Source organism: Athene cunicularia, assembly GCF_003259725.1.
Source record: "Athene cunicularia isolate RWA chromosome 15 unlocalized genomic scaffold, athCun1 chr15_part1, whole genome shotgun sequence".
Lineage (NCBI taxonomy): Eukaryota > Metazoa > Chordata > Aves > Strigiformes > Strigidae > Athene > Athene cunicularia.
The window spans coordinates 12,437,262-12,449,911 of NW_020799121.1; the positions used below are offsets into that span (position 1 = coordinate 12,437,262).

A 12,650-nucleotide genomic window follows, 5' to 3' on the forward strand; every position below is an offset into this window, starting at 1 on the left:
GGCGGCCATGAGCACGGAGGGTAACGGGAGCGGGGGTCGGGCGGGGGGGCGCCGGGCCGGGCCGGGCCTGACGCGCCCCGTTGCTTTGCAGACTTGATCGAGACCTTCAGGGCGCAGCTGAGGGACGACCCCGACGTCGCCTCGGCCGTGGCCGCCATCCGCGCGCTGCTGGGCTTCCTCAAGCAGGACCGAGGTGGGTCCCGGCTCCCCCTCAGCCCCGGGCGGGACGGGCTCCCCCTCTACCCCGGTTCTTCCCCCGCGGCCGGGCCCGTGTCGGGGAGGCCCAGCCCTGCCCGCTCACCTCCGCCCCCCCGCAGGGGAGACCATCCAGGGCCTGCGGAGCAGTCTGCTGGCTGCCATCGACACCCTGTCCCGGGTGGACTCCTCGGTGGCCGTCTCCTCCGGCGGGGAGCTCTTCCTGCGCTTCATCAGCCTCACCTCCCTGGAGTACTCGGTAAGGGCGCTGCCCCCGCTCAGCGTGGTGCCTGATGGGGGGACCCTCCAGCCTCACAGCAGACATCGCTGTTTTCCAGGACTACTCCAAGTGCAAAGAAATCATGATCGAGCGCGGGGAGATCTTCCTGAGGAAAGTCTCTCTCTCTCGGAACAAAATCGCCAAGCTGTGTCATCCTTTCATCAGAGATGGTGCCGTAAGTAGGCCGAGCCAGAGACACTCTCGTTCTGTTGCTCTGATGCTTGCAGTAATGCAAAAACGAAGGGAAGGGGAGTGAAGTTTCCTGACATTCACAAATGTCTGATGGTGGCTTCTGCAAGTATATCTGTATAAAATCACACATCGCTTTTTTTTTTTTTATGACTTACCCCCACCCCCTCTTCAGTTTTCATGCAATTCAGCTTTAACTTATCTACTTCCAAGAGGTACAGAGAAGTCACAGCTTCAAGTTTCCATTTAAAATAGTAGCTCATCACTCCCTGGCCTCATAAGGCCAGGCTCACAGAGTGGTTTGCTATCCTGTGATTTGTAGGATACAGTTGACAAACTATTATTTAATGTCGCTCGACAGTTGTGTGAAGTAAAAGTCATGAAACCATTAACAAAAGAAAAGGTTTCCCAAAGCTCAGCAAAAAGTAATGTCTGATTTATTTTTTTTTTTGACAGCGAATATTGACACATGCCTACTCAAGAGTGGTCCTCAGAGTGTTAGAAGCAGCTGTTGAATCAAAGAAACGATTCAGTGTTTATGTTACTGAATCACAGCCAGATCAAGCAGGGCAAGTACTCATTAATTTATGGTTTATCTTGGTTAACAGGGTACATTACACCTAGCATCAAACCTGTCATGTCTTAAGAAAAGCTGCTAGGCTTGTTTGCAGCATTTTGAATGGTAACCATAACTAACACCACCTTATTCTGGACAAGTGAAAAAAAACAGTATTGGCAAGTAATTTCCCATACTAAATATTCTAGTTATACTGTTATCTAGGTTTTACTCAGAGGTTTACAAACTTTCACTCAGTGCCAGGCAACCTACGTTTCCATTGCGAGATGGGAGACAACTGATTTTCTAATTATTTGCTTCAAAAGTAGGCTAAAATAATCAGTATTATTTTAAGCATAGCAAAGTAAAACATATAGCTAACAGTGTTGTTTGAAGACACTAAATAAAGTATATACTGATAGCAAGAAAGCAAGCTTTCCCTCTTCAGAGCAAACACGTATAAATTAAGTAATAAATCCTACATACTGCATAATACATGTTGCTAACCAGTTCAAGGGTGTTCAGTCAGGTACATACGAATTTCCAGCTTCACCAAAGTAACTTCTAGCCACTGAATAACTTCTAGCCATGCACCCTGTACTTTATTTCTTGTTTCTTACACCCTGTTGATGAAAAACTTGAAACAGTTTAGGTAATATGTCATCTTACTAATAGTTCACTGACTCATCTTTCTGTAGCTGTTAACTCCTGACTGCTAAAACTGACTTTACTTTTGTTGGGTTTCTTGTAATTTGCTTCCATTTCTATACAATAACTTATTTTCTATTAGAGGGTACATCATAAACCAAAGCTATTAACCAAGGGAACATAGGCAGTCACGGGTTTCATTCTTTCACATTGTATTTTTCTAGCACTGTCTTTCAAGGAAAGACACTTAAGCTTCAAACATGTTTTTTTTAATAGGCAAAAAATGGCAAAAGCCTTGAGGAAGCTGAACATTCCCGTGACTGTGATTCTAGATGCTGCAGTTGGGTAAGTCTGATCCTTAAATCTTACTATTTTCATCAATTTATTTTGACAGTGTTACATATAAATTTTCTAGAAGCTTGTTCAAGCTACAGAGGTTATTACTTAGTTTGTCATAGTCATCAAACAAGCTAAACAAGTTACACTCTTAGGTGCATGATGAGGAGAATACATCTGCTACAAAACAGGTATTTGATGTTTGCATGTTAGAATAAAAAAGAGGAGTCAGACCTGCATGTAGAACTTGGGGATGTCTGTAAAAAAGAACTGAGGTGCTATGCAAAAAGGCTTCTTTTTTCCTAATCTGCTGCTGTGTTATCGTTTTGGGGGTTCTTAAGCTATCTGTGAAATTAGCACTGCTTAGTGCAAGGCCAAAACACAAGAAGAGAACGAGCTGCAATACATCTGAACCTCCGTTCTGGCACAAGTGCAAAACACCCAAGAATGCTTACAAATCTGCTTACCGAGGCACCTCCATCTAGGGAAGATCGTGGCTTCAGTGGGCAGGTCTGCAAGTGCTGTTTTAACACCTTAAGTCTGTTCAAATCACTTAGTTGGTGGTTTTCTTTTTAGATCTGTATTTTCAGTTAACACTGTGGAGGACTGTAAAGGAAGGGAGATTAGATGAGGTGGATCCCAGGTATTTGGCCAAGGTTATCACGATGCAGTTCCAATTCACTGTGTAGTTAGTATCTTACCACAGGCACCCACGTTCCAGTAACAGACTATCATTTCTAGTCAGATTTCAGCTTCTTCCACCATTTGCACAATTGCCAAGGTCGGGTATAGCTGGAGAAATACAGTTACTTAATGTTCCTATCAGGGATGAAAGCTCACTCCAAGGGTGTGTAACAGCACTTAAGACTTACACAAGGAGATGAAACTAGTTCAGAAAAGTAAAAGACTGTTTGAATTACTGATTTCTGTTCTGTTCAGCAACTCATTTGTCATATTACCCAGTAAGACTTGGATTTTTTTCCCCCCTTTGAACAGCTACATTATGGAGAAAGTGGACCTGGTGTTAGTTGGTGCTGAAGGTGTAGTTGAAAGCGGAGGCATTATTAACAAGGTAATAGGTAGTGAGTTTATTACATCATTCTGTAAACTCTAGACTTTTAAAGTTTGGTTTATTTGAAGAATTCAAGGTTTTCTGAAAAATCTTTTGTATTTGGACATTATCCAGTAAATGTCTATTTATTGTTGGAAACTGAGCAGTGTTATGTCATGCCAGCACTGAGTCTGCATGTTGTTTTCCATCTGTCTCCACAGATTGGCACTAATCAAATTGCTGTGTGTGCCAAAGCTCAGAATAAGCCATTTTATGTGGTAGCAGAAAGTTTCAAGTTTGTAAGACTTTTCCCTCTAAATCAGCAGGACGTCCCAGATAAATTTAAGGTAAGAAACATTTGGATTACTTCTTAGCCAGCTAAGATGCACGCTTACGTGTCTATGAAAAATTTCTGTCTAAGCGTGTCTTCATTTATCTGCATCTCTCTACTGTAGCTTACTTTACATAATATGGAGTTGCTTCATGTTACAGTCACATGTCAAACAGCCATAATTCATCTTAATACTAACATTTAGTTCCTAAAGCAGTTCCTTTGGGGTGCAGGAACAGCTGAGGGCAAGAAACAGTTAAATCAATACACTTCAGAACTATAAATTGTACTTAATACACAGGATAAAACAGCTGAGACCAACGTGGCACCAGCCTATGGCTCATTTTAAAGCAACTGACTTCCTTCAGTTTTACCACAAACACCTGCTCAAGACTGTAGCACCACTCTTGCCCAAGAGAGGGTTTAACTTGCAGTTGTGTAATAACCAATGGTCTCCTTTTCCTTCTAGTACAAAGCAGACACTCTGAAAACAAGTCAGAATCTAACAGAGGAGCATCCCTGGATTGACTACACATCACCATCATTAATTACGTTACTGTTTACAGACCTCGGTGTGTTAACTCCATCAGCTGTCAGCGATGAACTTATTAAACTCTACCTTTAACACAGGACTCAGTGTACAGGATGTATCATCTTCATCAGTGCTATCACAGTTGTAAGAACTTGGAAGATGATAAAAGTTATATGGACGTGGTAAGGAGACGACATAATCGGGATTAATGTAATTATCAGCCTTCTTGAGTTTTTAAAGCTAAACATTATATGTGGATGGACCACTTAAAATCCGAAAGTTACTACATCTTCTAAAGACCTAGAATAAATTAAAGATGGGTGGAGTATTTTGATATTGTAAAATAAAATACCTTATGATGTATTCAAACTCATTCTGAGGTATGCTGTTACTTACTGATCTGTGGTACCTACTTGAAAAAAAAAATTTAAAAATGCCCAAGGCTGCTAATGGAAATCTGCTGCTCCTGCCGTGCCGTACAAGAAGGATGCTTTTACCTTTGTTCCTATCTGCAGGCTTGATTGTATGTCTTTATGGAGGCCAGGTCTATTTATGAAGAAATTGGATCAATTGTTTGCTGCATCATTGTTTTGTTATAAAAATACAGTTTTATTGAAAGGCAGTATTTTAATGTCAAAGCGGGGTTAGAATAACTGTCAGCCTTCAGACTCTAAGTCAGCAACAGTTTCTGCTTTGAGTCTACTCTGGGTGCCTGTTAGCTTCTTCTCAAACTCTTCTTCACTGATTTTCCCCTTTTTTAATCTTCTCAGGAGTCTTGTGTCATTCAGCAACTCTTCCATATCCTCATCTTCAACATCAGAGCCCTGTTGGCAGTTGAAAAACAAGAAATTAAATATGACACCAAAAGGTTTTCATTCTATACAGTTGAACACAAGTTTACAACTCATGTTTTGCCGGGAGTATCCAAGCAGGAAATAATACTCAATTTCTACCTAGGAAACTAACTCTCAATTACACTTGTTGAGAATTGAAAAGAGCAAAGGAAAAACCACAATCAATTACAGTCCATCATGCCATACTGCTGGACCTCTGAGAAATAAAAATCTATGATGCTTGTCAATAGTGCTGCCAGCATGGGCAGTAGAATGCTGAGAAGTTGTTTTAGTCTTTGGCTTTAAAAAGCTTCTCTATAATTTTTTTTTAGCTTTACCTGTCGAGGTCCTAAAAAGTTAATTTACAGTCATCAATTCCATCAAACTAAAATCCCATGGGGCTTTGCCATGTGAAAGTATGTGCCTATGCTACAGCAACCACATGCAGTTTAACAGAATGGGCACGGTTTACCTCTTCATGTTTCCTTTTAGCTGTTATTTTCTTTTTCTTCTGCCTCTTGGCTTTCTGCTTTGACCAGGCTTTGTTCTTTACGAATTTCTTTTTCCCTCCATTTTCCTGTCTTTCTTTTCTTTGTTGTTCTAATTGCTTTTGTCTCTGTTTTTCTCTATTCTTATCCTTAAATGAAATGGAGTCTGTATTAACAGTGACTGGAGTAAAGTCTGGAAAACATTTTCCTCTTAGTTCAGGCATCTTTGGCATTTTTAACAATGCAAAACCTTTGGCAAGACTAGCAAAATCCAGATCTGTTAAAATAAAGATTATAAAGTCAGTTTTCTGTTGGATACAAAGTTAATTTAATTTAGCAAGTCGCAGAAAAAAAACCCAAAACATTATCCTACTGTATTGTTTGCATTCTATTCTTAATACTAGTAACAATACCAAATCACTTTTATTTATGCTGTCAGTTTGGTCAGACTCACTAATTAAATGTTTTCTTTTGAAAATGAGAAACAAGTTGCTTGAAAAAGAACAGAAGTTTTGTCAAGAATCTGACGCTGCAGAAAGTAAATTTGAGATAGGAATTTGTCGTTGAAGCTTGTGGACAACAACACTGTTTTTTCCCAAACCAAATACTGTCTTCTGAAAAGAACAGTAAAAGATACCAGCTCTGCTGGGAATTACCTTTTATTCGGAAGATCAGATTACATTCATGTTTGGCGTAAGCCTGGACGTAAGACACAAATGCTTTCATGCCTTTCTCAAACACTGCCCTGTCAGCTAGGGCCAGAGACTTCAGTTTTGGAAGAAGATCTAACACATTTGTCTGTGGTTTCATTTCCTGCATGGGACACTGAAAACCAGCAAAGAAATACAAAACCAAAGAAGTTCAGCTGAATGATTTAAAATGCACTGTGAAACTTCAAACACACGCTTCTTCCCCAGTTGATCTTCAGTCTGCTTTAAGCCCCGAGCCCCCTTCTATTTGGTCATTTCAGCCACACTGGAAACGTGCCGTTCAGCCCCCCCCAGTTGTCCTGGCCCAGCAGAAGAGTTTGTACACTGCAGCTCCAGAGAGGCAACATCTTCAGCTCATGCCTTATCAAACTACATTCTTGTTAGCAGGCCTCCAAGAGAATTTATACAATTAATCCCACAAATGCAGGTCCAGGCACAGGAAATTATCAGAGTTAAATAACACTGAGGGTGCAGCATATAAAGTGGTGGCAGGGTTGAGAGAAGGGGTGTAAGTCAGCAGTGCCCTTCTGGAAATGCTGTCTACACGCCCTTAGAAATGAGAAGCCTTTCCTTACTTGATGCATCACATACTCCTATTTCAAACTCAATAGATAACACTGGGAGCAACTGTGTTCCAACAGATGGTTTTATCTGGTGATTAATAACTTTTGTGCACCTCTGCTAAAACATTACCTATGCATACGAACCTTAAGTTCTACAAATTCTGATTTCAAAACTATCAATAAGCCTGTCACCTTGCTCTTATCTGCTTTAGGGCAGAAGTCTACTAACCTTTTGGTTGATGGAGAGAAAGTTAACGTAAGATTCTTCCATGGGAAGCAAAAATACAAGTGCACTGCCTACGTTGCCGATCCGTGCTGTTCGACCACAGCGATGCACAAAAGCACTGAAACAACACAACACAGGGCTAATTTAACAGGAGACACTCTGATTTAAGTATTAGCCAGGCAACAACAGGGCAAATCTTGGTGGGATGGATACAGAGTGCTATATACTTTAGAACTAAATGAACAGGAATTAATAAAACACAATACAAGAGATGCGTAGCGGTCCCACTCAGTTGTTAGGACTGTATGCTCAAGCAAGGGGTATCTGTTTTGGGGGTGAAGTCTAAGCAAGTTGTAGGAAGAATTATGACAATGGAAATTAAAATACATGGAAAAGCACCTTTCACGTGGGCTTTCAATGTACCTTGGAGAGCTCTGTCCCCGCTCTCATTCACCCTAGCATCTCACCTTGTGTTATTTCGTTGATATTCTCAAGCCCTACACCAGAGTGTCTCTTCACACAAAGATGAGCAGCAACCACCCATCTGACTTACACGCATACAGTCGTTACAATTCACAGCAGTCACAACAAAAATTGCAGCGTTTCAACCTCCCTGGATCATGCATTATTTTGTGTGTTCCCTCAGACAAACTTCCAGGCAGCAATTAAATGTGTTGTTCACAGTCGTGCATTCACAATTTATATCTAAACAGTACAGTACCACGATCACAAGGAGATAAAAGGTTGTTAAGATCTGAAGTTGTACCTCGCACTGCTGGGTGGGTCATACTGTAAAACCCAGTGTACTTCTGGAATGTCTATGCCACGGGCCATCACATCAGTGCAAACTAAAATGCCACTAGGAAGAAGAAAAAGTACATTTTCATTAAATTGTCATTTGAGAATAGCCAGTCTCCCCCCAGCTGTGTATTCTGCACCTGCACTGGAGAATGAGGGACAAAACATTTTAAAACACTTGTTTTTTGGAAAGAGACAAAATATTATAAGGTGGTTGCAGCTTCCACCAACTAAAATTCTACACAACATTATGAAAAGGAACATGATGTACATTACATGGCTAAGAAAAATCAATTCCGTATTACAAGGGCAATTTTAAAATCACCGTTGCATCCACTACAGCTGGATGTAATACTACAAACGTTTTAATAAAAGACTTAAGAGACTGACAATTTTAGCATGCTATTTTAAATAGTTGTTCTTCCAGTCTGTTGGTAATTTTCTTTTGATATATTATATTCTTTTGATATAAAATGCTAACACTCAGGTCCCACACAATAAAAAATGACAGCTAACAAGGCAAGAGTTGCCAAAGAACATCCTGCAAAGCTGACAATACTCTTCTCCAGGTAAGTTACAGCATTACGTTGCCATATTCTTGTTCGTATACTAATAAAATAGTATCCTGGGTTTCCGCTCTGGTTACCAACCAGGAAAAGGTTATTTTCACTACCAGTTCCCTATTAACAACACATTGAAACAGCAAGGCTGTGTGGTTGTAGCATGTGACAGTACAGTGTGCCCAGTTAAAGCAGAAGCACAAACCCTCAAGGGTCCCGGGCTGGCAGGTATCCAAACTCCCTGTCCCTGCACCTTCCATGCTGCCACAGGGATTATCTACATCAGGCTGGACACACTCCACATCTTCACTTTGTCTATGATCATACTTCAAGTACCTAAGCATAGTTTGTGTTATTATAAACACATTCAGAACGAGCTGGTAGCACCCTTCTCCTCAGCACAATGCCACTCTTCTGCACTTAAGTGGCAGAAGAATATTGTCAAACAAAATTAGATAACCCTCACCATTTTTACTTTTGCCTGGCTTAGCCTATTCACATGCTCTTACCCTGGGAGCTTCCGAAACTCAGTAAAAATCTTGTTACGTTTGTGTTTCATTTTCCCATGAATACTCATTATTTTCACTTGTTTAATTAAGGATTCCAAAGCCTTCCCGTAGTATTCCACACAGGCGCACGTGCTGTTGTGATAAAGGCAAATGTAAAAGCAAAAGATTACACTGCATGTTTTTATCTGTTTTAGACAGTCAAGCTAGAGTGGTCTGAGACCTTTCAAATATACACACTATTGCCTATTTTTATTTAAGATACATACGTTGTTTTTATACTTAATATATAATCATCTATGATGACTTACTTAAAAAATGCATGTAAAGTTTATGTTTTGCCTAAACATTTAGCACAATCCTAACATGAAGCAATGATCAATCTCTTTAGGCACCATAGTCTACAAGACAGCTATTAAAATAAATCACTGTTAAAATAGTTGCATCCTTGTCAACACAGGGCACAGTTTTGTAATTTAAGCAGTAAAACACCATGCTGTTTTCACCATAAAACACAAACGGAATTACCTGAAAAAGACTAGATGTTTTTCCTGTTTGTGCTGCCGAAGAAAATGCACCAACTGATTAAATTTTTCGTCTGCTTTGCAGATCTATACAATGGAAAAAAAAAAAAAAAAGAGTAAGAAAATGGTCTTGATATGAAGTGATACAAAGTGATCTGCCAGTTTCCTTCGTTCATTGTGCACTGATAAATGCCTACGGGCATAATTTCTTAATATTGATCCATAGTTCATCATGTGGAATATTATTACTCTTTTATGTATCTTGTTTTAAGTAAAAATACTTAAGCTCCCAGTCTTCCCATGCCCAGCCACAATATCTCTCCTTCTGTATCCATCTCAAGTGTCCCTCAGCCACTTTTCTGAAATTGCCAGTGTCTCCTCCCATACCCATTTGCTAAGAGGCTACAGCACTGCAGCAAGTTTAGGGTTACAACAACTCCTGACCAGCCAAACTAAACTCACAGAGCAGGAAACAACAGGGTTGCTAATTTAGATCATTCTCATTAGCTTGATTACCGACCTTTGGAGAATCTGCAAAAGCTTCATGTCTCTGAGACTCATGGTTCCTGTATTAATGTGATCCTAACCAGCCAAGACTTAAAAAGGTACCAATAGAACCAGGAAAAGAGGAGAAGGAACAAGAAATTATCACAAAGCACAGAGTATTCGCACCATGTAATAGTTCTCCAGGCGTGTTGGAGTTTTCTGGGTGTTGCTTGCTGCCACTCCCTTCTCTTTCACCGAGATGCGGACAGGATTCCGGAGACCTGCTCTCACCAGGTTCTCCACCTCTTGAGTCTGAGTTGCTGAGAACAGACCTGTCCGCCTCTGCTTGGGCAAAAAGTCCAGAATGGCATTTAAACTGCAAGTAAGCACATATAAAGCATAACTCGCCCAAGATTTCCCTCAGAAATAAGTTTAATCACTAGGAGTAAGAGTTTACAAAACAGTTTTTATTATCAAGAGCCAATCTTCTGTTGAACTAATCTTAACTTTGAGAGAAAGAAAAAAGGGACATCGAAGCTTATTTGTTAAAGTGTGTTAAGCCACTCTGATGTGTAAATAATGACTTAAGCATTAATATAGCATGTACTAATATACATCAGAAAAAAACAAATTTTAAACTCTGTATTCATCAAGGATCCATTCTTTCCTGATTTTCTTCCCCCCCCCAGCTATTCCTTTATGTAGTCTATGGAGCGAAGAGAGATAAAAGAACAAAACAGAACAAATCTAACGTTAGAGATCACTGTAGGACACGCTCGTTCACATCAATCATATACAAACTCATTTAAAACTTCAGAAATATTACTAGAATTTATTATTGAAATACCTTGCTTCAAAGCCCATATCTAGAAGTCTGTCTGCTTCATCCAATACCAACACATCAAGAGACTTCACACAACTTGCTAGATCCAGCCCATCTGCTTTTCTTCTGAACAGATCCTCCAAGCGGCCCGGTGTAGCTACAATAATGTTCCCACTGTTTGTGAACAAAACACACAGAATTTTTGTAACTGTGCAGGGTAAGAACTTTGGGGGAGCTGCTAACAGTATTATCACAGCACAGACCTGCAAGTTGACTTCATTCATCAGAAAAAAACAACTGAATTTTGACATTTCTAACTGTATTCGTATTTCAGTGCCTTTCAGACACTATGTCGATGGGAGAAAAACACTCAGGTGAAAGCACACCATTTGTGGTAACAAAAGTTTAGAATATAATCAGCAACTATGGAAAGAAACTATCAGTTAGAAGAAATATCTGGTGCCTCCATGCAAAAGCCAGCAGCAAACATGATTGCTTCAAGACTTCATCTTGGTATCAGCACCAAACAGTTTCAGAAAATTATTCATCAGCATGGTCTCAATCTCACGAAAGCCTACAGCTAGTACAATATTTACAAGAAGGAACTGAAATACTCAGTGAAGACAGTCCTCAGCTCACCATGCTGCACACTGCTCTTCACCCAAGCAGCAGGTAAATGGTACTCGTGTCACATAGGATCCTTTCCAATCAATTCTCATGGCTTGTCTCACTCAAGGGAAAGAATCCATGATTTCCTCGGCATACACCCTAACACACTCACGCAGTACCATCAAATTTTAGCATTAAAAATATCTAGCAAAATTCGGACAGCAGAACCAAAGCCCTAACTTGAAAACCCTAAGGATGAGGAGAAAACCACTGCTGTGAGGTATTGATAAAAAATAATTGACAATCAACTCACCCATGTTCTTTAAACTTTTCAACATCTTCCATGGGATTCCTACCACCAATTAAAAGAATTTGACTAAAACAATAAAAGAAGAAGATTTAGGTCATCTTTAAGTTTTGCTAGTTTATGAATGACAGAAGGCCAAAGAAAAAGGAACTATGGCTATGACAAGCCTAAAGTTCACTCACCTAAACCTGGGGAAATGTTTTGTGAAATGTGATAACACCTCATCAATTTGAATAGCTAATTCTCTCGTTGGTGTGATAATTATAGCTCCAACCTACACATGAAAAATAAAAGGAATTTATGGCAAATAACAGACTAGAAGATTTGGGCAAAATCCTCCCTTACAAGGTAAGTGAATATGAGCCATTTTTATGATCCTACTTTTAGACGACACATTTCCATAGAAATACAATAAAGTACATGAAATAACAGAAAGTATCTATGAAAGAGGTATTATACTAATGTGCAAAATACCTCTGCTCAAAGAGGGGTATCTAATAATGCTATTTAACAGAAAATAACAGTGCAAGTTCTCTGTACACTATAATGTACTCAAAGTCAACAGATGCTAAAAAGCATTCAAAGCCTCCCTTGCAGAACATCATTGTATGATATTTTAATACATTTTTCTAACAGCTCAGAAACCTGTCTTCATCATGTCAAACAAAAAGCTGTATTTAAGTGCAAAGAAATCACCCCAATATTTATTTTCAAGTTTATTGCTACTGTTATTCCAAAGAGCTGAGCACAAGGTCACTTTACACGTATGCAATTTTCCTTATTGGTATTTTTGCCAAAGTCCTTAAATCTTATTGGCAAATCATAAAAATATACTCAGAATTGAGTAACTTAATCTTACCTGCATTTTCTTTAATTTTTCTTCCCGTCTGAGAAGAATTTCCAGAATGGGAATTACAAATGCTAAGGTTTTGCCACTGCCTGTTATCTGTAAGATGGGAAACAGAGTCAGCCCTCCCTCAGCTCCAGAAACAAACCAAGAAAAACAAGGAACTCGAGCAAGAAACTCACCGCTTCCGCGGCAACATCTTTGTTACTCATGAAGAGCGGGATGGTCGCAGACTGGAGGGGGGGGGGGGGG

At 39.9% G+C, this 12,650-nt stretch overlaps 2 protein-coding genes across 2 annotated transcripts; one reads left to right on the top strand and one right to left on the bottom strand.

Moving 5' to 3' along the window:
- The first annotated feature begins 6 nt into the window (after positions 1 to 6).
- On the top strand, positions 7 to 4,491 carry EIF2B1 (eukaryotic translation initiation factor 2B subunit alpha). The gene is made up of 9 exons (XM_026859829.1): positions 7 to 20; positions 92 to 193; positions 318 to 454; positions 534 to 650; positions 1,121 to 1,233; positions 2,145 to 2,213; positions 3,201 to 3,276; positions 3,477 to 3,602; positions 4,056 to 4,491. Exons 1-9 carry the CDS (start codon positions 8 to 10, stop codon positions 4,209 to 4,211), a joined length of 909 nt encoding a protein of 302 aa, XP_026715630.1. The 5' UTR covers position 7; the 3' UTR covers positions 4,212 to 4,491.
- Positions 4,492 to 4,706: 215 nt separating this feature from the next.
- Positions 4,707 to 12,636, bottom strand: DDX55 (DEAD-box helicase 55). Its single transcript, XM_026859828.1, has 13 exons — positions 12,581 to 12,636; positions 12,411 to 12,497; positions 11,734 to 11,825; positions 11,558 to 11,620; positions 10,660 to 10,809; positions 9,999 to 10,188; positions 9,331 to 9,413; positions 8,806 to 8,937; positions 7,705 to 7,797; positions 6,942 to 7,056; positions 6,096 to 6,264; positions 5,424 to 5,716; positions 4,707 to 4,942 (listed from the first exon to the last, which is right to left on the bottom strand). Exons 1-13 carry the CDS (start codon positions 12,608 to 12,610, stop codon positions 4,775 to 4,777), a joined length of 1,665 nt encoding a protein of 554 aa, XP_026715629.1. The 5' UTR covers positions 12,611 to 12,636; the 3' UTR covers positions 4,707 to 4,774.
- Between the last annotated feature and the right edge of the window lie 14 nt (positions 12,637 to 12,650).

Coding starts and splice junctions, on each gene's coding strand:
- DDX55 (XM_026859828.1), bottom strand. CDS start 12,610: ATGAGTAACAAAGATGTTGCCGCGGAAGCG. Junction 8,938..9,330: donor AAACATCTAGTCTTTTTCAG/GTAATTCCGTTT, acceptor TTATCACAACAG/CACGTGCGCCTGTGTGGAAT. Junction 6,265..6,941: donor TTCTCTCCATCAACCAAAAG/GTTAGTAGACTT, acceptor GCTGGTTTTCAG/TGTCCCATGCAGGAAATGAA.
- EIF2B1 (XM_026859829.1), top strand. Junction 194..317: donor CTTCCTCAAGCAGGACCGAG/GTGGGTCCCGGC, acceptor GCCCCCCCGCAG/GGGAGACCATCCAGGGCCTG. Junction 651..1,120: donor CTTTCATCAGAGATGGTGCC/GTAAGTAGGCCG, acceptor TTTTTTTGACAG/CGAATATTGACACATGCCTA.